General features: G+C 40.6%; 2 protein-coding genes across 5 annotated transcripts in view; both read left to right on the top strand.

Moving 5' to 3' along the window:
* The first annotated feature begins 188 nt into the window (after positions 1-188).
* Positions 189-17,188, top strand: LOC145402613 (HEAT repeat-containing protein 3). Its single transcript, XM_080274605.1, has 12 exons — positions 189-429; positions 1,976-2,148; positions 2,384-2,584; positions 6,649-6,896; positions 7,534-7,797; positions 8,198-8,316; positions 8,933-9,054; positions 10,298-10,440; positions 11,345-11,451; positions 13,307-13,474; positions 14,828-14,977; positions 15,822-17,188. The coding sequence occupies exons 1-12, from the start codon at positions 292-294 to the stop codon at positions 15,939-15,941; spliced, it is 1,953 nt and encodes a 650-aa protein (XP_080130731.1). The 5' UTR covers positions 189-291; the 3' UTR covers positions 15,942-17,188.
* A 4,669-nt stretch (positions 17,189-21,857) lies between these two features.
* The window catches only part of Tbca (Tubulin binding cofactor A), a 328,515-nt gene continuing 322,511 nt past the window's right edge, over positions 21,858-27,861 (top strand). Inside the window, exons 1-4 of one of the 4 annotated variants that reach the window (XM_080274534.1) lie at positions 21,858-21,884; positions 23,154-23,326; positions 23,464-23,588; positions 24,949-26,356. In XM_080274534.1, coding sequence (XP_080130660.1) covers positions 23,197-23,326; positions 23,464-23,588; positions 24,949-25,026 — 333 coding nt within the window. In that variant the 5' untranslated portion in view covers positions 21,858-21,884; positions 23,154-23,196 and the 3' untranslated portion in view covers positions 25,027-26,356. Of the gene's footprint in view, positions 21,885-22,357; positions 22,384-22,415; positions 22,609-23,153; positions 23,327-23,463; positions 23,589-24,948; positions 26,357-27,861 lie in introns of those variants that run through there. The other 3 variants (XR_013897817.1, XM_080274533.1, XM_080274535.1) reach the window with 3 other exon arrangements.

Here is a 27,861-nt window from a genome sequence, read left to right as displayed (position 1 = left end):
ACAAATGTTTTATGAAAATAATAACGAGCGCAAAATATAATAGTAAAACATTTGAGTTTTGAGAAATACCGTTTTTGTAAATTAATAACTTGTTATAGTTGTGTAGATTTATATGCTCCATAGATACTTTATAGCAACGTTATAAAAATAAAAGAGGTCGTTATGCATAACAATGGCGGCCTCCGTCTTCGTTTGACAAGCAGTGTTGTGGACTCAAAATGACCCTTTAGAGTCTGTTTTGCTGGTTAATGTCCTGACGAGTAAGTGTGGTGTAACTAATGGACGTTCGAGATGGGTAAGATCAAGCAGAGACGGCACCGAGGGGCTCGATACAACCCTACAGGAGTGACACCGAATGGGCGAAGTGGCGGCGAGGAGGCGGGCAGGCAGGACAACCAGGCGGCTGGATTGAGGCTGGTGCAGGAGAAGGTGAGGTAACAGTGCAAGAGGCATTTACAGAGGGAAAAAAAAAAAAGCCCGGGTTGGGTGGGGATAGGTTAGGTTGGGTCAGGTTAGCTTTGGATGAGTTTGGTTTATTTTGCAGAAATGTCAGTGTTTTTATTGTCGTTTTTGGACCCAGGATCGAATCCCGGCTGGGACAGGGAACAGTTCAGGAATTTGAATTTCCTAAAAGCAGATTTTCCTGATCTATCAGATGGCCCGCCGACATGTAAAAATACCCCTCTAATACCAATACACCAGTCCTGTATGAGACCACCCCAGCATGTATTCAGTGTGGATGGTGGGTGCTAATGCCAAAGTGGTGACATGTGGAGGTTTAGGAGGACTACTGGGCCATGGGATAGGTCATTGCCCCTGAGAAATAGGCCCTGAAGCTTTTGTGGACATATTAAAAAAATAAAAAATAAAAGCTTGGTTGAGTTTGCCCTTGTTTTTGGTGTTTTTGAAGAGATCACTATTGGTATGGCAAAGTTTTGGAATTACACTCAGCTAATGGACACAGTAATTAAAGCATTCATTACTGGAATTAAATATTTCAGTGATAACAGTGGTAAACACATTCTCCTCAGTAAGCATCCATTGCATTCCTTTATGTCCATAGGAAATAAGGAGATGGGAGGCTGGGGAGATTATCTGGTATTACAAGTTGCCAATATCCGGTTCAGGGATATTACCACCATAAACGCATAGTATGATACTTGACTCTAAGGTACCTTAGGCATTCTGCTGCAGCAGATAAGGTTAGGTCCAGAGAAGTATACTGCACAACCTTGGGGGTGTTTTGGCAAGTAGTAAAAATATACTGATTTTCCAGCTTCTGTCCCCATCTTGTATTGCATCTGTGCTAAAGTGAACTAAATAAAATTAACCCAATCCAACCTGACCTAATTTTAACAAAGATGTGATAATAGATGGAGGTAGGCCAGCCCTTTTCCCCCCCTCCTTGAAACACTGAAAACTGCAATTGCAATTGATGTTTATGGAAGAGAAATTACCTATAATAGCTTAAGCCAAATGGTAAACTTAACCAGACCCTGCTTGTTGGGTGTATTTCTGAAATAAGGTAATATTGTTTATTTACGTTACCCCTTGAGTCTGATAACATTTTCCTGTTATTGATCTGTTCTTGCTATGCCCAGGTGATTTGTCCAAGGAGGCCTCATATAGTGAAGGGGTAAATGAAAGCTGTATCTTAACCATTGTGATAAGTCTCTTCAGTGCTAAGTAGAATTGTCCAGAGAAAACATCAGATTGAAGGGACTAAGTAAGGGTTAGGTTTGTCAGCACACTATTAAAAGGAGTAAAAATAGGACTAAACAAACTATTTTAAATATGATAATATATGTAGAGCAGTCTAATATACCTCTCCACTTGTACGCTTAAACTTGGAAAGTGCAAGAAAACTACTTGGAGCCTAAGGAAGTTTTTAGAGATTATGTATCCTGTATTTTCAGTTGCTTTTGCATATACTGTACAGTATTTTACTTGTATTTTCATCAACCTGTTTTTTCAGCTTGATAGTGCTATTGTGGAGGAACGAGTATGTGGGCTTAACACTCTGGCAGCTCTGGCCCTGGAGGACTGTGCTCCATCCGTCATCGTTGCTGGCAGCCTCATCGGGAAGGTGGCCGCCCTACTTAGAGATCCCAGCGTAGAGGTCCGTGTTGCTGCTGCTGGCACACTGCGGTAGGTACACAGTTTAGCTAATTTTATATTGTATACTGACATCATCATCATCATCCTTGCTGGCAACCTTATCAGGAAAGTGGCCAGCCTACTCAGGTACCTGCATGTAGAGGTCCAGGTCACTGCTGCAGGCACTTTTTTTTTTTTTTCCAGACACGCTTGGTGAAGAAATCAGTACTCTTTTGACATACTTGTAGTGAAGGTTTTGGCTAACCTTTTCTTGCTCCTGATCCAGGAATGTGAGTGCGGGTGGTTCTGATGATGTGGTGGAGGCAATGGTACAACAGGATGTATTGGCCCCGCTGGCAGAGCTGCTCAAAGCATACACTGGTACCTGGGCCCCCACTACCACTGACCTTGGCCAGCCCTCACCCAGCCACCTTGACCCAATGGCTAACACATTCATCCATGCCACACATCTTCTATGGAATCTGTGGTTTGTATTTAATTCCCTTCACACACTTTAGGAATGGAGACAGTAGGTTTAATACATACAAGTCTTGGGGAAATAGCAGTCAGGTAGGCGATTTCGTGGTTAGGAGGGCTGATAGGAGGTTAGTGAGGGATGTTAAAGTTATAGGGAGTGAAGAGTGTGTGCAGCAACACAAGGTATTGATATGTGACTTGGTGCTTAAGGGGTGGGTGATGGGGGCCTGTGCACCTAAGAGGAAAATATGGAAGCTGAAAAACCAAGCAGTAAGATCCTGATGCCTTCTATAGGGAGATGAGAGTGGTGGCTAAACAGGGAGACATTGACAGAAGTTTTATTGAACAGCACAGAGCCCTCAAGAGCAACCTCTTGAGAACTACCGGTACTGATCCGGTATGTGGATGGACAAGAGCCCCACCAAGACCTAAAGTAACTTGGTGGTGGCATGAGAGTGTAGAAGCTGCAGTTAAGGAGAAAAGAAGGCTTTTCTGGGAATGGAAGAAGGGTGATGCTGCCAAGCATAGGGCTAGCAAAGAGGGGTAGCTACGGTGCAAAGTCAGTCACAGAGACTTTTGCTTGATGGCCTAAATCGAGTGGAAAGGAAGAATGTGATATTTTAGGTGGCAAATCAGATGAATAGGGAGAAAAGAGATATCGTAGGTGAGCAGTGTGTGAAGAATGATGAGGGAAGGGTAGTGGTGAACAGTGGGGATGTTAAAGATGCATGGAAAGAGCATTACAGCCGGTTGTTGAATGAGGAGTTTGGCTACAACAGGGAAGGTTTGGAGCTTGGAGATCCAGCATTTGGCCCTTGGCCTTTGATTGACACTGCTACTGTGAGCGGGGCAATAGGCAGGATGCAGGTGAGGAAGGCAGCAGGTGTGTTTGGGTTGACTGTGTAAATGTTGAAAGCCTCAGGAGATGTAGGAGTGAGATTATCACTTACCTGATAAATACGATTATATGTGAATGTGTTGTCCCAGATTATTGGTTGAAGAGTGTAATTGTAAATGTATACAAGGGCAGGGTGATGTCTTGGAAAGAGGAAGTTATAGAGGCATAAGGCCTTGGACCAAGTAATGAAGGTACTGGAGAGAGTTCTAGAAGGTATGATTAGAGAAAGAGTGAATACTGATGAGATGCAGTTTGGGTTGATGCTAGGCAATGGAACCACTGATTGCCATGTTCATTGTTCGACAGCTTCAGGAAAAATGTACAGTATAGCGGGGAAAGGAAAGGGAATTGTAATTTGTTTTTGATGATTTGGAGAAGGCCTTTGACAGAGTCCCGAGAGAGGTGATGAAGTGGGCAATGAGAAAGCTTGGGATCGAGGATTGGCTGGTTAGGATGGTTATGGCCATGTATGTGGGTGCTCGCACCCAGTTAAGAGTGAATGGAGTGATGGGTTTTCCGTGAATGTTGGTGTACACCAGGAGATAGTTTTGAGCCCCCTGTTGTTTATCATGGTACTTGAAGCCCTTTCATGTGACTTTAGAAATGGACTCCCGTGGGAGATGTTGTATGCAGATGATTTGACGTTGATTGCAGAGAATGAGAGGGAGGCAGAGGAAAGATGGTATGGAGCCCAAGGGCATAAGAGTAAATGCAGATAAAACAAAAGTGATGGTGTCTAGGGCAGATGGTGGTACTGTCAAAGAGGAGGGAGGATGGCCATGTCCAATTTACCACAAGGGCTTGGGAAGTAATTTCATCTTGTGCAGCGTGTGTGATAAGTGGGTGCATAAGAGATGTAGTGGTATTAGTGGTAGACTGTGAGATAATGCTGATTTCATGTATGAAGTGTGTTGGGGAGAGCAGGAGGATTTTGTCAGGAATGAGAGGATTGAACTTGCTGGTGAGTGTCTTGAGTGTCGTTTCATTTTTGAAGGCTCCAGCATGCTTACATGTGTCGGTCTTGGTCACGTAATGGTGGCTGTCCATGCTGCTCAGTCTCTGGCATGTTCCCTGTTCAGTCCTTTATCCCTAAGGTCACACTCAGTGACCTCATCCCAGGTCTTTTTTTGGTCTGCCTCTCACAACCCTACCCCCAGCTTTAATGCTTCTCACTTTCTGCACCCAATTATCATCCCCAGCCCCTCCACATGCCCAAACCATCTCAATCTACCTCTCCTCATCACAACACCAATACACTCCAGTCTCATCCCATCCCTCAACTCTTCCATTGTAAACCTAACCCCCCCAGGCCTCACACTCAGGGGCGCACTGCACATCCACCTAACCATTACCATTTCTGTACGTTTGAGTCTGTGAATATCCTCTTCCTTTCCTTTACCACCCAGTCAGGCTGAGATGTGGGCATCATCCAGCCCTCTTGAGTTACCAGAAGAGGCAGGAACACTCCGTTGCTGATGCCTGTCCAGGATGCAGCACAGCACCCCATACAGTTAAGCACATTATGGAAGACTGCATTACACACAATCACTAGCACCAACAACACAACATACACTCCTTGAGAGCTCTGTGGGAAAGCCCGGTCTCGGCCGTGGCCTTCCTGAAGGACTTGGGGCTGTTTGGCCGCACTGTGTAGGTAACAACTACAACTACTACTGTACTACTGATCTAGGATTGCTCTCACCACACCACATCAATCCCATAGCCATGCCACACATCTATGGAATCTGTGGTTGGTATTTGCTTCCATATAACTGATATGCCAGTGTTTATATCAGAGTTCTGTGTATGTCTGGCATGTGCAAACAGGATGGGAGAGTGGATGGAATGAGTTAAAATGATGGAGGGTGGGTAGTGAAGCAGGGCAAGATAAATACACTGAGTGAAGATGGGAATTTTATGAGACACTGTTGGTGATGGAAAGTTGTAAGTCACACATTTTTCTTAGTATATGGAAAGGGGGAGGAGGTAGAAAAAGGGTAGAGTGGATTAGAAGAGTAGGTGGGAGGGTGATTGGTGGTGGCCCTGAGGTAGAGGTAAAGGGATAGACACCATGAGATGCTCTGTCAAGGTTCCCATCTCGGTAACGTAGGTTTTTAAGGCTGTTGCATTGTAGGTTGTCGATATGAGCATGGTAATGGTTGAATTCAGATTTCTGTAAGTAGAAAAGAAAGTAAACACATGCTGCTTTTATATTCCTTTTGTCATTTAATACAGATAAAAAATAAAATGCATTTACCTGCCAGTAGCACCTTAGACTTCATAGGTTTTGATGTCGCCCCAGCCATTGTCAGATTCCATAATATTGTTAAGAAGCAGGAGTGTTACCTGCGTGGTACTGGAAGGTTTCCAGTAATTCTCACATTTTCAGTTTTGAGTCAGAGTTGCCAGATAGCCTGCTGTTGTGAGTGGTGGTATTTTGTAAATTTATGCATTAATTTTTATTCTCTTTTTCTCAATGTTTTATTTAGGTGATTGTTATATTATATAATTTGATTTCAGTTTGTATGATAAAGCATTTAGAGTGGTACATAATGTAAGAAAACTGGAGTAGTGTGGTTGTCTCCAACTTGGAACTGTCATTGCAAGGAGAACCTAGAAAGATCTAGAATTGAGCAAGGTTATAAAAGGTTGGGGGAGAGAATAGAGAGGTTTCAGTTCAGTTTAGTTGGACTTGTGACCTTGTGAAGTTAACATAGCTCTGGAGTTGTGAAGCAGACAGTGTAATTACGTGGTAAAATAAACACAATGGACGTGAGAAGTCCGTGTTATTACGCCTGAGTTGATCTTGTGTAAGGATCTGCTGATGTACACTGAAAGGCTGACCATAAGAAAGAGGATTCACTGGGTGTCATCCTTCCTAAACTGAACTACTGCTGTTGGAGCCTGTGGCAGTGTGGGATGTGGATGTAACAATATAGTGTCCATTGTAGAACATTTTTTTCTGATCATATTGCCAAGTACACTATAGTCAGATTGTTGGGTTGATTTGTCAAGTACCCAAGGAGACACATTCATGCCATCTGACTAAGGCACATCAGATTTCTTGCATTCATGATATAGTATTCAGGTTGTGAATACCATTCAAATTGTGAGTGACCCAGTTCCAGACAGACTATAGGTCCTACATATCATTAATGTGGGTGTTTTATCCCCAGTGAGTGCAGTGAAGAGGCTGTGAATGTGTTCAACAGAGAGGGCCTGATCAATGTCCTGGTGCCACACTTGGATCCAGCCACCTGGGGTCATGCTTTGGCCTTGGCAGCAGCTGAGTGTCTCCTCTGTGTCTCCGAAAATAACCCAGCTGCTGCTTCGGCCATCCTGCCTGTTGCCGACACATTGGTCTCTCATGTCTCACGCCCAGCAGACTCAGCACAAGACCTCCGTTTTGCCACCACACTTGCAGGTGCCACCCACTTGTTTATCTGATGTACGAGTTACCTTTATATTAACCATGCTATCATGTGTAGGTCTGTTCACTTGACGAGTGTTCTCCAAGTGTTGTGTTCTTCATCCAGTTCTTTACTCAGTCCCCAATACCTTTTGTCCTTTTGTTTATTTTCATTAACGGTCCCTTGCCTGGATTATGTTTATAAGCATTTTTCATTCCTTCCTGAATGTCAGACAGTGTCCTTCTTTAAAGCTACTAATCTGTTGTGTACTTTATAATGCCATGTGTACCTTGTACTGTACAAATTTTCTGTGTCAGATGTTACATTGTCACAGTTGGCAGGGAAATGTCAGCAAACTTTGTACAGCATAGTAAGTACAGTACTTAAATATTGTGGTTGTTTATACAAAGTGTATCTATAAGGGAACGTACAAAAAATATTACATGCAGATGGTTGTGTCTGTGAGGTGGAGTCAGGTTTCCGGGAGTGTGTATGGTGCGTGAAAGTGTATGTGGCCCATTTCGCTTGACATGATTAGTTCTCCCTCTGTCATGAGTTTCTTCTTTCCCTGCTGTCTGTGCCCAGCCTTACCCCATTCTTAAGTGGGGGAAAAAAAGGTCAGGATGATGATGATGATGGTTTGTGTTTCAGGTGTACTACTGAACATTAACTACTGCAGCCCTAGCAACACCAGCTCCCAGCTCATCCTGCGCGTGCTGGCCGAGACACTGAAAACTGATCCTGCAACAGAGATTGGGAGGTTGGTGGTGGAGGATGATGCATGTGACACCTCTGCCACCACCACCACGAATGGCACCTCCACCCCTACCACCGACACCACCTGTGACTTGGACCACCTTATCTCTGCACAGCAGCTGGCCTTTGAGCTGCTGTCTAATATATGTTGTGCTGATGGTAAGGACAAACATTTGCTTTGATTCCCTCCTATCCTGTTTCTCATGTACTAGTATGTCTTCTGTCTCAACTCCTATTCCTTGTCTCCTATCTCATCTGCCTGTCAGCTGTTTTTTCTACCTGTCTCCTCTCCTGTCTCCTTTGCATGTTTCTTTTCCTGTTTCCTTTGTCAGTCTACTCCTCCTGTCTCCTCCCTGCTCTTTTTTTTTCTTTCTTTCTTTTTCTCTTTTCCCTTGTCTCATACCTTCCGTGCCTGTCTCCTCTCCTACCGTCTTTGTTCTTTGCCTCTATTCTCCTCTGTATCCAATCTCCATTTGTCTCCTCTGTAATGCTTTCTTTTTTGTTGTAGTTCTATAGGCCTGCAACTTGAAACCAGTGTTATTCTATCTCTTTTGGCCAGAAGATGAGGAGGACTGGGAGGAGTATGGCAGTATGTCTGGTGAGGAGGAGGAAGAGGCTATGGAGGTTGGAGGAGGTGGTGGAGGTGATGGAGCTGCCAAAGATATTTTACCACCAGAGGTGAGGTTCTTTGTGGTAGGTGAGGGCATTCTTCATCCACTCACTCGATGTAGTGCAACCTACTGGTGACTCTACACTGAGTGACTAGTCAAATGATTTCCCATTTTCCAGGAAATCATTTAGTAACTGGGTGGTAGCCTTATAACCAATTCCTGGGGTATGGGAAATATTGCTCCATGGTGGCAAAAAAGGAGAGGGTGGTTGGGATTTGGTTTCCCCTAATCTATATTCCCCATTGTAAAAATTATAGAATAATATGATAATTTTGTTCAGCTGAGAGAAATTTAGTAGTCCAAACCTTAAAAAAGTATCTGCAGTAACAGTTTCTCAGCTCTTGGAATATTTAGGAATTAAACTGTACAAGTATTTAGGTAAACTGGAGGCAGTTTGGTTCAGTCAAGAGAGATTCTAGTTGTGCAAGGGTTAAACCTTACTGTCACTAGGTTACCTGTGCCTTTGGGCTGTTGAAATATGTTTGATGCAGAATTACAAACTATATGGAAATGTCTTTATCATAGAATCAGTGTTTAGCATTGATATCCCATCTAAAGGCAGCACATATTGTATGCATCTTTATGTTTGTAAGATTATTTTTTATTTGTTTGTATGCTAGCAGGTTGTAGAGGGGCTACGGCACTACCAGCTTTTTCAGACAGCTCTCTCCCGCACCAGCCCTCTGGACCCCACCCTGGCACAACAAACACAGGCCCTCAATGCAGCCTCTAACATTGTGTCTAAGTAAGTTTGAGAGGGAGTACTGTCAAAAAGATTTCAAGTTTTTCATATCCATTGATAGTTTCTGTAACCGTTATATGTCTTTGCTCTGTAACATTGTTCCAGGGTTAGATGAATATGTGCAAGAAATGTCGGTTGGAGAGATAATTTTAATACCTTAGAATAGGAAGCTGCCTTGTCTTTAGAGTAGGTATCCAGTTATTGAAATAATGGAGCAAGAGGATCTTTTATGAAAGGAAATGTGCTCATTGTTGGCATGTGCTGCTGCTTGGGGATGAGTGACTGGTTACATGTGAAACATCAGAACTAAGTAGCCTAACTCTGAGTCCATATGCTTCTGAATGGGCAACAAAGGATTGGATGATAGATGGATGGATGGTTGATAAATGTGTACCTTGTCAATTATTTCATGATTTGTAAGAAACTTTGTTAGTGCCCTTGTTAAGCTATAAACTGCTACTGTTGGCTTAAGCTGTACCAGGAATGGCTGTGACTGATGTCTCAAACTGCAAGCCCCACTCCCCCCCCACACACACACCTACCAGTCCTACCCCCTCATGTTAACTCCCTCACCCTTCCTTTAAATACCTGGACATTCTGATTATAGGGGCAGTACAGTAATTCTTCAGTATAAGTAGCTGCTGCATATATCAAACCTCCGTTGTAATTCATAAAGCTGACTTTCCTGTTCCTTCAGTTTACAGTATGGTAAAAACTATGACAGAGGTTAGAAGTTGTACTAATGTATTTTAGAATACTTCTCTGACATAACCCAATACTGAGGAAGCACTGTACAGAAGTAGATAATGTATGGATAGATAGATGTGTAGAAGTAATTAGAGTCAGTGTCCATGCTGAGACTCTCACATAGTTAAAAAATCTTATTAAGCAGCTCGGATTTCTTTTCTGCCATCAGTTTCCAGCAATTGTTTGGAAGTACTGTAATTAGCTGGTTTGGGCACTTTGTTTAGCTTCCATTCTTTAAATAACTTCAGCTGTTCCATGGCCAGTTTCAGTATGGGGATTCCTAAAGATAAATTATGGCATTTGATAATATTTTATATATTTACTTATTTATTAAAGTGGGGTTGGTGGAGGATTGGTGCCCCTCCCTGTAAAACAATTAACTCTAAGCCCTTGGCCACCTCGTTTGGGATACGTGGTGTCTGGCAATGAATGAATGAATGAACTTATTTATTATGTATACACCAGCATCCAGGCATTACCAGTTGACCTGTACCTGCAGACTGAGCATGCTGCGTGTGCGTGCAATGATGTGTGTACAGAATATGGCTGCAGTTCTGGACGTGGCAGATATGGGTGGTGCTGAAGCTGTGTACACCATTTGGCTGAACCTTGGTTCAGTAGTCTTCAAGAACCCATGCCCAGGTTAGAGCCCAGGAGTGGTATTCTCAGACATAGGCCTATTTTACGACCAATTCTGTGTCATAGTTTCGATTTCTTTCGGCCTGAAAGCCAAGGAGAGGGTAACATCATCCCACATCTTTTGTTTTTCATGCAGAATCCAGTCTTGAGTATGAGAGGAAAATTATCTTATTTTGATTCTTCCGGAAGGACAAGGAGAGGACAATAGAGAATAATTCTGTCTCTTTTTTCCATCCATCATCCAATCCTACATTGCCCCTTGAGGAGCGTAGGAGCCCAAGGCTAGGCAAGTTGGTCCTGACATTTAAGATGAGAGTGACCAGCCTTACTCATTCCTGAGTGGCATTATGTGAGCAATAACCCCAACCATCCCTTGGATATAAACCTTCACCAGCTCAATCCAATTGGAACATTGTAATTACCCATTAAGCCACCAGGCGCCATAATTTGGTTATATGGTTACCACCCATCTCAGTAAATGGTTTCCTGGTGTACAAGAAACCATTCGGCTTGTCACTCAGTGTAGAGTCACCCATAGGCATTCTTATCTGTAAATATAAGTGTAAGTCACAACAGGGAGGAAAGATTTTTTTTTTTTTTACTTCAGAATAGCTTTGTAATGATTTACAAGCAACCTTAAGGGAAAAATAGTTGTTAATCAATCAGCAACAGCCTGTGATTGCATAATGATGTATCAATAAATGTAGCTTATCATGCCTCCATAAAGTTAATATAATACAGTGACTGAAACTTATTATGCCTCCAGAAAGTTAATGTCATGCCTTCAAGAAGTTAGTACCATGTCTCCAAAAAATTGTCATGCCTTCAAAAAGTTAATTCTCTAACCTTGGTTGGACATCAGGTACAAACCTGTTCTTGGTGAGATTGCATGTGATTGTATTTTCAGAGAATGGTTTGCTTGAGGCAGCGACAGGGGCAATGAGGGCAGTCATGGACCGTCTCAGCCAGGACCAGTGTGACCAGCTGGCATCCATCACACACCAGGATCTACAGGTCATTTCACATCCACACTAAGTAGGCTACACGCTTCTCAGTTCTCTTGTGTTGCAGGGATGGCTGAAGAACCATTGCCACTGTCTACCCAGCTTCATTTTCTGCTTACCATAACTCTTATGATGCTTGGTGGATTCCCTCACTCAAAATATAAGGAGCATTATTTGGAGAGTATGCTGCTGCTAATGTTTTGACAGTGCATGATTATTTATAGTAGTGGTAGGTGGGGGCGCTCACCATCCACTCACTCGATGTAGTGCTAATCTCGGGTGACTGCACTTTTCTCTCTTCCTTCCTTCCTTTTTTGTCTTTCCTTCCTTCATTCTTTCCTCTTCCTTCTGTCTATGGGCAGCTCTGCACTGAGTGACATTCCAAATGATGTCCTGTACACCAGGAAACCATTTACTGCACTGGGCGGTAACCATATAACCAAGTTATAGCACCTGGTAGTTTAATGGGTAATTAACCCGCCGCGTGCTGGCTATTTTTAGCCCAATGGGTCACCCCAGTGCCCGGCCATTTTTCGGCTTTTTTTTTTTTTTTTTTTTCCTAAAATGATTGATTTTGATGTGGAAACAACGAATTTTGCCATTAAAATGCTCAACAAGGCTCGGAAATTAGTTTTATTGAGTCCTGCCTGCTCATGTATTGGTATAGCTGCTCTCTCACGCTCACCACTTACGTGAGAAAATGCAGTTTTCTGTGTAAGGTATACTCAGGTATTTATGCTGGGAAGGTATAGCAATGTTCAGTACACTTTTCTGATTACTTATTACTTCAGCATCTGTCACGTTTTGCATGTCTTTTTCACTGTGAATGCATTATCTTACACTTACTTGAAGAGAGGTACAACCTGACTTCATTACGTAAGGTACAGTCCTGGGACTTACAAGAAGGTAATTACAACTTGACTTCACTATATAGTCCGTACACTTACAAGAAAATATTTACAACTTACGTGATAATATTTACAAAATGCCTTCACTATGTACAGTACAGCACTGGGTGAGGCACACAGGCAGTGAGGCAGAGCAAGCATGGGGGGAGGAGCGAGTGAATGTATGGCCATGACAGCCTGGGGGATGGTAGAGGAACAGTTACTTTACATGCCTGTCAGTTTTTACCCTCGAATCTTGAAAAATGCGGTCACAGTGAAGTTGTTTATTTTAAACCATTTTAAAACAGCACTGGCACACGGCGGGTTAAGGCACTCCAGCCAGATTGAGCATGGGCAGATTTATATCCAAGGGGTGGTTGGGGTTTATTGCTCATGTAATGCCACTCGAGGATGAGTGACGCTGGTCACTCTCAGCTTAATGTCAGGACCAACTTGCCTAGCCCCGGGCTTCTATGCCATTCATGGGACAACACAGGATTGGATGATGGATGGGTGGATGGATGATGATTTATATCTGTGATGCAGCACCATTGGCATCTGGTGGCAAAATTGGGGATGGTATTGCTCTTGATTTAACACATCATCATCATTATTTCCATCATCCAGTCCAGTATTCTCCCACCAGGATATCATCATCATCATCATCATCATGAGTATTATTATTATCTTGCTAGCTACTAATGTGGGAGAGACCACTCAGACTGAAGGGGCTAGACAGCCTCTATTTACCCGGTCAAATGCAGTTGACTTTTTTTTTTTTTATGCCAGTTGATTTTACTCAGTTTTCAAAAAACCTCTCAGATTGAAGAGATGATGAAGATAGAAATTACTTCCATTTATTCCTTCAGTACAGTGACCTTTTCAGTGCTATATGACAATGTTCAGCATGGGAGAGGCCCACCCCTTGCATTGTTCATGTGTAGCAAGACCTACAGCTGAATTACACCTCTTCAACAGATGATCTTTGACGCTGGTGTGTCATGCAGTGTTGGTAGTGTGCGTGCCAACATAGCACGCATGGTGGGCACACTGGCCTGTCTTGTGGTGGCTCACACACCCCAGGATGCACTCATTACAGGACCAGTAGGTACTGTACTCAGTGCTGCAACAAACTACCTCTTTAAGGTATGTCTTACCTACAGTCAGTATATATATATATATATATAAATACTGTAGATTTATATTTATTCATCATCATCCGGACCTCCTTTCCCACCCTAGGGCAGGGTGAGGAGTAGCAATGTCTAGACAGCCTAAGTTTTCCCAATCCATTGGGCCATGCTTTCATTTACTCATCATTCAAGCCATTCACCACATTCTGTAGCTTCACATAAACATATCCGATAGAGTCAGTACGGACGCTATCACATTAAAATGGGTGCCAAATCGCTGATCATGAACTTCTCACAACATTCATGCAGCCAGCTCGATCTCGTCAGTCCCCTAGTCTCACCGACTTCCTTACTTCATTTCCTCACATACTTATCCACCATATTTCTCCACTTTCTCCTTGGCCTATCTTGCCTCCTCCTTCCTTCAGATTCGCCCAGATATACCTTTTTCACCACTCTATTGTTATCCATTCTTTCCACATGACTATACCATCTCATTACACTGTCTGATTCGGGTGTCCAATGTTGTAGAAAAGCTTGCCTAATACAGGGCTTGTGCTACATGTACAATTGATACATCAGTTTACAGTCTTATTTGTATATAAGGTATACCCCAATTTGACAGTGCAATTGGTTAAGTAAAAACCCATCGTTAGGTGGGGTATCGTATCTCGGCGTAGATTTAACATGTCAAGTATAGGGATGCGTTTTTGAGTCTTTGGTTTTCCCCCCATCCAAGTCCTAAATCCATCCAGATGAGTCCAAAAATGGGTTTGTAGCCAACCTAAACCCCCAAATAGCTATGAAACAAGCTAAACTAAGCCTAAAAGCAGTTTCTAACTCACTCAAACCCAAAAATAAAATCTGAAAATTGTCATATATGTCTAGAAAAAATCAGACTTGGTAAACTGTACCCCAAAATGACAACGTTCACCCCACCTGTGACTAAAACACATTAATCTAAGTCTAAAAACAGTTCATCAATCAGCCTAAACACAAAATTGTAGTCTAAAATATCATCAGAATCGGTTTTAAAAAAAAATCAAAACCCATCATTAAACCGGGGTTTGGCCATCGTTAAGCGGGGTATGGTGGTATATCTACCCCCATCGCCAAGCCCGGGTATCGCATCTAGGGGTATCGTATATTGAGATATACCTGTATATACTACTATGTATGTATATAGTATATATATTTTATTTTTTATAAGAATGCCAAACATCCATGACATACAGTGAAGACTGGATGTAGTTCATCCACCATAACCCCTGCAATTCAGTGATGTGTTAGTAAGTGGTGCTGTATAATACTGCATCTATCAAGAGAGTGTACATATCATATTTAACAGCATTCATTTTGACGGCAGGTTGCTGCATCAGACTCAGAGCTGTGGGTGTCAGCTGAGGCTCTGGATGTCCTCATTGACCTCTACTCTGATGACAAGACTGACAACCTTGCTCACAACACAAACCTCGTTGACCGGCTCAAGGGCATACACCCGCACTTCAAGGCAAAGGTCAGTTTTCTTTGCGATATAAATGTTCTTTAAGGCTAAGATCTTTTTCTTTACAACTTATGTTGCATTTCAAAGCTAAGGTTACATTTTGATGATGGAGTATTCTTTTGTAGCTGAGGTATGGATAATATAGTACACTGTGTATGTTCATGTAATAAGAAAAAGAGACAGTGAATACAATGTCAGCAAATAAAATAAAAAAATAAGCAAAGCCTAATCCAACATTATCTCTTTTGGGATATATGGGAACCCAAGGCTATGTCACTGTAGTCAAGGTCAGTAAAGTGAGTCACACCACTGACCAGAGAAGGTACAGACAGTGAACAGGACTCATCCCTCCAATTTTTCATGGGAAAAAAATAAAGAAAAGTATCCCCCCCTGCAGACAGTATCATGGGTCATTTAAGTGTTTTATCTTCCGTATCTCACTGTGAACTCTTCCTCGTTCTCACCTGCTGTTAACATATGTTTTACCTTATTGAATGTCTACTTGGAAGGGTTACCAATTGCTGCTATGAGGGTACTGTAAGACAAACTCAGTGGAGGGTTTATTGAATTACACTGTCCCATATACTACTTTAGAAGCCATTATGAGGGAGGACAACCTGCCTGAAGTGAAAAACATTTTCCTATTAAGGTTTGAATACGCTTTACTAGGTTGTCTTTAATTCACTGTTTCTTGGAAAGAGCAAATTTTTGTGACCTTCCAGTATTGTTTTTTTCTTCATCATTGAAAAGGGAGATCCAAGTTTTTGTGTATGTCCTTCACAGGCTTCACGTGCATTAATCCCAGCCAGATGCAATGATCCATCGATTGCTACTAACTGCCTTTGTTTTATTGCAGCATAAACAAAACAAGAAAAGCCTCGCAGAACACCGGGCACTGGTACTGACTGTGAAGGATAACCTAGTGGGCTTCATCAAGTACAAGGCTTCCCGCATTGCCAAGCTCCACAAGACATAACAGTCTGTGGCCAGGCTGTCATCCTCCTTAGAACATCTTACGTTCCCTGTGTGCCAGCACTTAAATTGCATAAACAGTATCCCAGTCCTTAGTATCTCAAAGTATCATTCTCACTCTGTCACTGTTGTTTTAATTCTCTGGAACTTGAATGATAAGTGAATGAAAGAGTGGCTTATTCAGTTGGGCAGACTCTGGACCCTACCACACCCAACCGTAAGATGAGAAAGGATGATGATGATGAAATTGTAGCCAGTCTCATCTGACCACCTCTAAGGTTAATGGTTATGAGACTACACTACAAAAGTCCAGTGCATTTAAGGGTAGATGACCAGCTTCCTTTCATAGTATTGTATGAATGAAAAACCTCCAGCCATATCTTGGGAATCAAATTTGTGGAAGGTTGTCACTTTGACTTGGGTTTGAAGCATTGAGCTCCCCCCCTCCCCCCCAGTCATAACCACTGTAGCCACTATATGTTATGCATACTATTTTGATAATGGTTTTGATTGGTCATCTGCATTGATTCACAGTATATAATATGTTATCTTGATGTTACTAGGAGAGGAGTGGATACTCGGTAAAGCTAGATATTGTTTATATTTATGGTTGCGATTAGACTATACCCAATATGTTCCTTTGTCCTTGACTTGACACATGTTTATTAGGATGGAAAATTTTTATGGCATGACAGTCCTTAGAAGTACCTGTATTACATGTTTGGAAAAGACTTTATTTGCTAGGAATTGTTTCAATTTTTGTGATAATTTTGATCTAGCATTTTGATGTTAAAACTATCATGTGCATTGCATCTTTTATACTTCATTACCTACTGACATTTTTTACTCTAGAACTACTGTTAATTTTATAACAATGAACCATTCCCATCAGACTTTGTGTTCAAGAAACCAGACAAGGGATTACTGCTTACTAAAACTGGATTGTACTCGAACTTACTTGTACAGTCATAAGATCTCATCACTGCCTCACTGAGTAATGCATGTTATCTGGTTGAGTCTCATCGCTTCCAGTGTGAGCTATTTAATATATTGTTTACCTTACAAAGATTTTATAATTCACTTACATTTTTATTATTATTTAATCTCTGCATATATATACAAGTATATGCTTTATGTTGAGAAGTGAGCACATAACAGTGTCATAGCTTGATAGCCAGTACATTGCTGCAGAGTATGGACATAAACCAAATTTTCAGTCTCTGTTTGTTGGGAAGAGAAATTGATGCAGAGTTTTTGTACAGTTGGGAGAAAAGTTCATCAAATATTTCACTTGTTCTACCCATTTTTCCTGTCTTTCTATCTCTCTGTCTATTGTCGGATGTCTCCGTCCCATAAGGAGTGGCCACAAACAAATAGCCTTCATATCACCCTGTCCAGTGCAACTTCACTGTCTTGCTTCCAGCTTACACTCCCCTCTCTCATATACCTCTCCATCTGTCCATCTCATCATTGGCCTCCCCCTCCCTCTTCCCCCCCCTCCACCTCACTCACATTGACTCCTCGTTAGCCTCTCGCTCTCCATCCTCTCCTTATGACCAGACCACTTCATTGTATTTCTCATAATGCTTTGTGTTGCATCCACATCCACACCACAGCACTCCTTCGCTTCCTTATTTGTCAGTGTGTCTCTCCACGTTACTCCACATGCTCCTCTCAGATAACTCATTTCCACTGCACTCACTCTTGACTTGTGTCCTTCTAACAAGGTGCAAGCTTCACTTCCATACGTTAGAGTTGGCATCATAATACCGTCATGCAGTGACTTTTTTACTTCCATGCGCACTTCCCTGTTCCTTATCACTGCTTGCAAAGAACCAGCAACCTTTCTTCCCTGTTGTACCTTTTCTAGCATTTCACCCGCTAAACTTCCATCCATACTCATCACACTACCTAAGTACTTAAATGCACTCGCATTTTCCATTTCCTCCTCATCCACTTCACTGTACATTCAGTGATTTCATTTCTCTCAAAGACCATAATGTTACTCTTTTCTACATTCACCTTTAGATCCTGTTTCATACACACATATCCAAACTCATTCACCAAGCGTTGCAGTTCCCCTTCGTCTTCACCTAACAATACAGTATCATCTGCAAACAACAGTACAGGGGGTTTCCGAATACTGCCCTCTCTCAGGGTCGCTCCAATACCCACTGCTGTACCTTGTATCTCTTTTGTGATCTACACAACCTCTTCCCTTCCTCTGCTGACTAATATTTGTAAGCTGAGAAGGGCTTGGTATGCTTTTTTCCCTCATGGATGATTATTATGTGATTCATTAGGGAAGAAATTAACAGACATGCCCTAAATTTGAAGTAGAGACAGTGGAATACTTGGCAGACTTTTGTTCATGACTGTCCATCATATCTAACACCCGATCTCTGCACTCAAAAACATTGCAGCAATGAGAAAGACTTTCATTTCACTTAATTTGAATCTGTGATTTTAGTAATTTTGAAAACAGAAGTGTAGTCCAGTCTTGAAGCTCAGTTTCATTATAGTTTCATTTCATGTGCCTCAGGCTATGGATTTGTTAAAGAATTTGGCTGGACCTTAGAATTTTGAAGGCTTGGATGATAAGTAAATGGATGGATGTCTCCACCTTAGAAGTACAGTGATGAAATGTGCACTTCCATGTACAGTATGAATATATTTTCCAGGAACTTGGCACTTTAGCACCCTAAGAATAGGAAGCTAATGTCGAAATTGTCAAAGGGCCTTATTTTCATTATCATCATCATCATTGTCTTCATCATCATCATCATAAAACTGTAGTCCCATTAATCACTAAAGTGTACTGTAAACAGCATCTAAGACAGGAATATAAGAATGCTGTAAAAAATGGGAATTATCATTACAGTGTCCAGTGAAGTATGTTATGTATCCTTTCACTCATCGTTCAAGCTTTCAAAAAATTTGTAATCGTCATATGAGCCCTCCACGTAAATATACTTCTGCTTTAACAACATGTTTGAAGTTGAAATTAAACCAGTTCCATCTGCATAGTTAAGTTAACCCTGTTGCTTTCTTTGGATGCCTTTTTATTTTACTCATACTGCAAGATGATTTTATTCAACAGAGAGGTATCCTAGTAGTCTGTGGGTAGAAAATTGTCTTGAGTAACCTTTCAAATCCTCAGATTTTCTTTGCCTGATGTAAATAGTCTGGATATAGCCTTAGCAGAATACTCAGATGCATCCATAACAATGAGAGTTAAAAAACTACTTATTGTTCAGTCCTTTGTGGCCTTATCAGAAGCACAGGGGCCAGGGTTATAGGCTACTACTCCAGACTTTTAAGGCAAGAGTAACCAATCACTTCTTTGAACAGTATTATTTGAGCCCCAACCATCGCTTGGATGTAAATCCTTATGGGCCATATCCAGTTGGAGCACCAGGATTCAGTAGACGGTCAGACATCCATTAGGAATTAAAGAAGTACACCCAGGGACCGTATTTACATGAGATGCCATTGTACCTTACTGATGGCATCATAGATCTACCCTGTTTACTTAGTGTTGTGGATCTAGTCATTGAACAGTTTATGAATATCTCAAGAGAAATTTTCTGTTCCTTGGGAAAAGGCTGAGATATGAAGGAAGTCATAACACATCCTGCACTGCTGTTAGCCCTGTAAGATGACCTTGATTTTTATCCTTCCTGCTTTGTGACAACCTGAGATTCAACTGAGAGCTCCCTGGTAGTGAAGAAGTTAAGAAAGTCTATATAAACTCAGTCAAGTATGAAAAGTCCCTACTGAGCTGATTAAACTTGTCTGGAGTAAGGAAGGTTAATAAAAAAGACCACCTGGCTACATGTAGCACCTGAAGCCTATAAATGTCATAAATTGCCAGCGAGGATATCTTTTGTACTCGCATTTGTCATCCAGATTAGAGACATCTCAGGTTTCCATCAGTCTAGGCAGTCATGTACTATAAAGCAGGGATATTGTAGTTTATGTTTATTATTATGTGGCACATCTGATAGCCACATAAGAGAAGAATTTAATGCTATATTTTTTGTACACTGTTGCTGCTAATCTGAATGAAGAGATATATTTAAGATTCATATATATTTTATATATGGTATTGAACGTGTGCTTGTACAGTCATGGAAAACGTCCATATTTACGTGTTGGTATGCATAGCTTTCAACTATGCATAGAGGGGGGGAGGTTTTATACTGTTTACATTCATTAACATGACTCATATCTCATCTATAGATATCCATTGTCCAGTAGTAGTTTTCTCAGTGCTCAGAACTCTCAGAAGTGTTGGAGTAAAGTATTTCAGCTTTGTGCATTTAATTCTCATCCCATCCTATTATTTTTCCGTACATCATCCTTACTTAGGAAAAAGAGCATGGGATGATGATGATGATATGCTTGTAATAGTTTTTTCACATAATATGTTACTTGCACAGAGAGAGGTGCTGAATGTTTACTTGCCCATAACCCACATGTTAAATAGTTCATCAGCAATAGGCATTTTAAATAAAATCAAATTCTTTGTACTCTGTTGATTACCTTTGGCACTGAAGGTGAAAAGTTGTGTTTTCACCTGTCTACCCTGTTGGTGGTATTCCAAGTTACTTTATCTACCTACCATGAGAGTGAATTGTGGCTCCAAGCTTGGTAACTACCTACACAGTCACCACTCTTAGGCAGGAAACATTCAGCCACAAGTTCAGTCACTCAGTGATCTTTTTGAGTGACTACACAGAGTCCAAGCGTGTCATTGTTACAGATCTTATTACACATCTCATTTTTTTTTTTTTTCCCAGCAGCTTCTAACCTGTGCTGACATGCATATATGAAAAAGATATGTGCATATGACGAGCTGCTGAAAATTGCTGGGTTCTGGGAATGAGTGAAAATTTATAATGTGTAGTTTTATGATGGGCAGGGCTGTGGCCTTCTGCCTAGGACCACCCAGTCAGTAAAAGTTCAGCTTAAAATGATGTTTTCATTTTAAGGCATGATTTTGCTACTGGTTATCTTATGAGCAGATCTTCTACTGAGTAACATGTATAAAAAGTCACATCACAGTACCACAAGCAGTATGTTAGCAGTTTACTGCATTATTTCCCTCTGTCTGAATTTGTACATACAGCTGGTGCAGAGTATGTTTGTAGGGATTTTTACACCACAGATAATAGACCAACCATGTATGGAAGGAGGTAGAAAGGAAGAATTAAGAAATGTAATGGAGAAATGCCCTCTCAGCCAGAGGTGTTTTTGAAGGGATTGCCTGCTAGAGGAGAGGCCTTGGGAAAGAGGTTTGTAATGTCTGCAGTATTCTTGTAAGTTTTGGCATTAAAAAAAAAAAAAAGTGCAGTACAGTCATATCCAACGCACATCTGAGTTCATATACAGCAAAAGGTGGTGTTAAATCCTCATGGGGAACAACTTGTTGGTGGACTTTATCCCACAAGAACACTCAACATCGATCTGGTTTTATGGTTACCACCTAATATACGAGGATAGCCGATATACGGTATATATAGGCTATAGAGAGAGAGAGAGAGAGAATCGATCCAAGTTATCTGAAGCGTGTGCATGCTGACTGCTATTGTAATTGTGGTACTGTTGTTGTTGAATGACTAAGCAACTGCCAACTGGATACCTAGAAATGACGAGATTATTCTGGAATGCTCTGATTCATGTGCAAAGATTACAAGCATTTTTGTATTGCATCAGCCTTGTAACTAATCATTCAATGTGAGGATGTCATCTTTACCAGTTAAATGTAAAATAGGTAGGTTACATTAGAACTGAAGGCAGGGACACCTAAATTAATGAAGTTGCAGAGCGATAATAATTGTATCACATGCAGCATTTGGCAATCATCTGGTTCAAACAAAAGCGGGAAAGCCCTTCACCCTGTACCCATAACGCTGCAGTCCCTTGACGCTGCGGCGGTAGTAAGGTTAGTTCACAAATAATCATGTCCTAGTAAGTCAGTGTTGTTATTTTCCTATTCATTTATGTGTTATATCCACTCAGTTATCATGCACATTGTTAGCCTAATGATTCACGGGTAAGATTCATTTACAATTTTAGACAAATAGCCTACCATACATTTTCTGTGCAGCGGATTTTCATTATCTTATGAGTTGTTTGCATGCCTTGGTACATACATCACGCCATTGTTTTTAGTAGTTAAACATTTTTCATAGTTCGAGTTTTGGTATTTTACAACTTCGATGGTGTGTTATTTCGGTGTATTAGCTAAAGGTTTTCAAGAGTACGTCGTTATGAAATCAGTACTCTTAAAAGTCCCATGTAAATTGACGTACTGATACTGTTAAAGAGCTCAAAATAAGGAATTCCTTTTTAAATATCTCATTTTAAGTATTCCGAATTAAACGTGAGTGCCGAATCTGAAATTCTTGACGAAGGGAACGCAGGCGCTGACGATTGTGAAGGTAAACACTGAGGAAGTGGTATATTTTACTCTTATTTTCCTTTACATTGCTAAATAAGCTGGCGTAAACTGTATCACATTGTATTTTTGTAATGTGAAGCATTATTAATGTATGAGTGGAAGTGTACAGTCTTTTGTGGGCGTGAATACGAGAGTGAAACAAAGCAGAAGTTGAACTGTCAGTGTCACGAGAAGAAAAGTGGGTGAAGAAGTTGCAGAATAGAAGGTAATTTGGTGATGAGTGGGTGTTACGTGGTTACTTGGCATTATTTAGTTAGGAAAAGGTAGAGACTAAGTGTTCTCTATATTGACTCTGAATTGAAATATGCCTATTATCTGCAAAGGTACTTTGATGTTTTTTATATACAGTTCTGTAGTAGACTCCACTGAGATTTTTTTTAAGCCCAATAAATCCAGTGTTAGAATTAGTGACAAGAGCCTAATTTAAGTACAGAAAGAATGTAGTAATTGCATGAAATTTTGAAATAGTTCTTGTGATATTTTATTTGAGCTGTTTTTTATTTTTATTTTTTTTTCCAAAACCATGGTGCCTCATTGTGAAGGGATCCCTGTCAGATGGTGAGGTTGAGGCCAAACGCAGGTTACTGTGATACACTGGGAATTACCCTAAATTTTAGTAATTAAACATTAAAAAATAGCCAGTCTCTTTGTTATCTTTTTGAAGTTTAGGAAAAATTGGCAATGGAGCTGTAATAGAGTATAAGTTAGGATGGAACATTTCAGAGATTCCTTCCTACTTCCCTTCCCCAGATTTGGCGGTGACACAGAGGTACAGTAGGTAAATATTGGCAGAATGGCTGACCCTCGTATCAAGCAGCTGCGCATCAAGACCGGCGTCCTCAAGCGCTGTTGCAAGGAAATGCTTAGCTACCAGAAAGAGGCAGAGCAGATCCAGGAGAAAATCAAGAAGATGCAGGAAGAAGGTTGGCATACTGTACCCTTGTCCTGTAAAGTCTCAGGAGACACTGCCATTTATTTTATTTATGACCAAACTCATGTGTATTTTGCACTTCCTAATATGCCCATATTGCACTTAAGTTGACTGCTACATGTGTTGCAGGTCAGGATGTGTACTATATAAAGAAGCAAGATCTGTTGCTGCAGGAGACGCAGAATGTAATCCCCGACTGTCAGAAGCGCCTCAATACAGCGTACCAGGACCTTAAGGCACTAGTGGATGCTGAGGTTAGTGTTGTCCAGCTGATGTTCTGTACACACCTGTGAATACAGTATACACATTGGAGCTTGGAATGTGTTGGCAAGGGGGACACTGTTTAAGAGTGAGTAGGCTATGTGGCTCATCAAAGAACTTTTCTACCAGCTGGAAGGAAATGAGAAAGATTTTATATAGTAAACTCTAATACAATGTTGCAACATCCAACACTGCTGGCTGGGCTGTATTAAAGCAGTATCTGGCAAAATTATGGAATATCCAGCACCAAAGTGGGATGTAACCGGTGGTTCTGTGCAATATCCGGCATTAAGGCATATCAACCTGGTCGTAATCAGTAGCCAGCTGGTACTGTAGTACTGTACTTTTACCATTTTTTAAAATTGTATTTTATGCTTAATTTTCATCTTTTGCTCATGGGAAAGTCTTCAGGATAGAGAGTCGAAATGAAGAGTAACAGCATCTGGCTCAACACTGAATTTTGTGCCGATGGGGGGGGTACTATGCATTATTCAGCATTTCATGTTATTTTTTATTATTATTTTTTTTTATGTGTCAGACTCTGGGCAAAGGCTTCAGGGCCTATATCTCGGGGGCAGTAGCCTATCCCAAGGCCCAGTAGTCCTCCTACACCTCCACATGTCACCACTTCGGCGGTAACACCCACCGTCCATAGTGAATACATGCTAGGGCTGTCTCATACTGGACTGGTGTATTGTTATTTGGCTTAGGGCATGTCAGAATTACAACCATAATTGAGAGTTTACTGTACTGTATTGTAAGAAAACATAGAACATGAGTTCTATAAAACAGAACCAGAATGTAAAGTATTATACAGTATTTTGCTCTTTGTTTTCCTATGTGAGATAGTGATGATAATTATTGTGATAAATGTTGGGTAACGTACAACAGGAGTAAAGTCTTTGTTCTATTTAATTTCATGTCTTGGTCTTGTATTATATTCAAATTAAATGATACCCTTCTTCCTGTGAAGGAATCTCCATGTTGAGGTTGACCATGATACAGCTGATGTTTTTTCTTAACAGGAAACTAATCCAAGTTCCAGGACCAGCTAATTACTTCTCAGCAGTATTTGTGGTGTATCATATCTGTATTCATCTGCTGTATACTCTTTTCACCGTATCCTTGCCCAGATTTTCGTCCTTATATAGCTTATTTAACATAGCTTAGTAGTGGAAAAAGATGTTACCATATTACAGCTCTGCATCCTTTCCACAACACTTTTTCATGACTGGCACTCTACTCCAGTGTTGATCTGTTGTTACAACTCAGTATTCAAGATGGAAGGATGGCAGTTTTAAGCCAAGTCAGAGTGAAAACAGTATGATTCAAGCTGTTTCACTTTCCATACAGAAAGAGTTGGAGGAAGCAGAGGAATACCAGGCAGCCAGTACAGCCATACACGAGAGCAGTCCCCACATCACAGCCTAGAAATCCAGCCTTAGTCCCTTGGCCACTTAAATACCGTACGGGCTACGAGGAGCTGGGTCACACCTCGTATGGAGAAGTTTCATTTATGCTTAGCACTGTGATTTATAACCGAGGAATTTCATGTACGAATAGCAGATATTTACATTTTCGTCTTTAACCACAAAGTTTCTACACAGACTGTGCTTTTTCTGGTTTACTTTTTTAAGTAAATTAAATAATTTTGGTTAATTTTATGGACGTGCTTGAGATTAATACATGACTGTCACTACATGATGCAAATTTCTGTAACAGATAGTAAGTGTGAAAACATGATGCCTTAATACGCTTTTAGTATTCCTGTTTGTAATTCCATAATATTTGTTCAATGTGAACCTTGTAGGCCTTTATCTCACAATTGATAACTTGATTCAGTTATCAAGTACAATACAACCTGTGATGGTAACACAGTGAACCTCAATATTAATTTACCACCAGGTTTATATGTAACTCCTTCTTGTAACTCATAAATCTTTTACTGGAAGGACAAGAACAGGAGAGTGCAAGAATCATCCCCTCATTAGTTCTTCTTTTAGAACAAATCTTATATGTGAAGGTAAAAATTATTGTGTAACTAAGATCATCACTGCAGGAAGTACATGGATAGGAGAGTGAAGAAACTGACCATGTCTCTTATTCTTCCAGCAGCTCAAAATAGGAACAGTGAGAAGGAGTTGTTCATCAGTTTATTAGTGCATCTTAACCCAAGCATGCAGGAAGCAGACAACACACTCATGTTAGTTCTAGCTACGTAGCCAAAAAGTCCTCCTATAAGCCACCATTTTGATGGTATTATTTACTGTTAAGCCTTCAGTAAATCAAAGAAAAATTCCCCAATAAAGTTTCATAGTTACATGTGAAGCTGATTTGCCATTTCCCAACTTACAATAACACTAAATGCATAAAAAGTTATGAAATATGTACCATGCTTATAATGAGGACTGCATGTAGTAGGTTGTAGACATGTCCAGAATTCAAATTTAATCACCTGATTATCAGAAGTTTTATTCTTACATATGTATATCATAAAATCTTGTTTTTACATGGTTTTTATGCATGACATACATACATAACCTAATGAAATGACAAGGGCCACCATTTATTTTATTAAAAGGTGCTAGAGAAGAGCCACTCTGTGTGACCAAATACAACATTCCAGGAACTGTTTGAGTAGTGCAAACCTCATTTCTTGCCATGCTTCCATTTTTACCAAGCAGTCCTTAATTTTGCACTTTCTTCTGGTAGTATTTCCTTTCCAGACTTTCTTGTCCAGTTGCATTCAGATAGAATAAGGGGGAAAAAAAAATGCTACCCAGTACCCATTATAACAGTGTCATTGTTGCAGTTACTAGGCTGTACTTTGGGTTATGAAGTTAATATTGGAATCAGAATGTAGTAGCTATGCCAAATAAATAGCAGTCTGTCATATTTCATACGAGTTGGACACATTTTCCACCTAATTGATACCAAACTTCATCAAGACTCCTCACCAATGGTACTAGTGTTGTCATAATCATATTCATCACCACTTCTGACACCTTGCCTACTCATGGAATACCCACAATAGAGGATAACTGTGACAAGATCTACATTGTCTGAAGGCAGTACTGAATTTTACTGCCCTAAAGAAAATGTGATTAAAAAGAAGTTAACATACTTCTTTGTTTGTCTGTTATCTGGTCACAGTTACATACTGTAACAGCATTGCAAGCAGCCTCTAGTTTTTTTTAGAGGGGATAACAGTGATGTGGATGTTTCATTAGCAATGTATTTTTGTTCCCAGAGAGGTCAGACAGCCTTGTTTTTGATATCCCCACCCCATGTGAACTGGGATTTGGGTTCTGCTTTTATTTTATTTATTTTTTTTTTTTTACACCATCAACATGTACAAATTTCCCCAGTATCATGTCATAATATATCTTGTGTTTAGTTCTCAGTAATTAATTCTTTTATATTTGGAGATTTGGTGCTATTGCTTCTATCTTTGTGTCCAGTTTTGAGATCATATGTTGTTCTTTAACCCTTATGCTGCAGCATGCCTGTCAGCAGTTATATATGTGGTGCAGGAGATTATGGAGTTCACCTTTTTCACATTTAGAATTTCTATAGAAATACTTAATATCTATTGATAAAATCGGTGCAGTAAACCAGTCTTTCTACATACAAAGGAAATCAACTTGAAGACTGGGTGCCTCATTCATAAATAATGATGCATTAAAGACATTTTGTTTTTGTCCAGGGAAGCATGCACATACTGACTAGCACTCAGGCAGACAGAAGGTAGCCAATACAGACAACCCCATGAGGCAGAGGCTGCATCAGCTCATGTGTGGTCACTCATCAGTCATAATCAAGCATTTTGCACCATGAAAAATGTGAAAACTTAAACAGGAGTCTGGAAAGCATACTGCCGGCTACCAGAAATAATATCTGAAGGCATTTTCCAAACTAGGGGTTTAACTTTTCATGCATTACACCATTCAGGAAAATTAATAAGAGGTGAATGATTATATAAAAAGTTTAATAATTGAGCAGAAGTTCAGTTGGTAATAATGTACATTTAAAGGTAAAGCTATGGCATTCATGTACATTGGTAGCAAGGATTTTTTTTTTTTTTTAATGATAGCAGAAGAATATTCACATTTTTATATTTCTGTAGTTGTCTGAGGGGAAACAACATAAACACAGAACAAAAAAGTGTAGAGACAAAAATTCTCTCTCACCATAAAGATGAATAGTGTCTAGCTGCTCTAAACTGATACCAAAAAAGCTTCACGACTGAAGGGCAAAAGTAATACA

The sequence above is a fragment of the Coenobita brevimanus genome, chromosome 58 (assembly GCF_032717465.1).
Source record: "Coenobita brevimanus isolate Jiangsu-jjx chromosome 58, ASM3271746v2, whole genome shotgun sequence".
Classification (NCBI taxonomy): Eukaryota; Metazoa; Arthropoda; class Malacostraca; order Decapoda; family Coenobitidae; genus Coenobita; species Coenobita brevimanus.
The sequence above is the reverse complement of the archived record's forward strand: the minus strand, read 5'-3'. Positions and strand labels throughout refer to the sequence as shown.

Excerpts from the sequence above, each read along its gene's own strand:
- LOC145402613 (XM_080274605.1), top strand. The coding sequence starts at position 292 with ATGGGTAAGATCAAGCAGAGACGGCACCGAGGGGCTCGATACAACCCT. Across the intron at positions 7,798-8,197 it reads TAATATATGTTGTGCTGATG|AAGATGAGGAGGACTGGGAG; the intron begins GTAAGGACAAAC and ends TCTTTTGGCCAG. Across the intron at positions 13,475-14,827 it reads CAACAAACTACCTCTTTAAG|GTTGCTGCATCAGACTCAGA; the intron begins GTATGTCTTACC and ends TTTTGACGGCAG.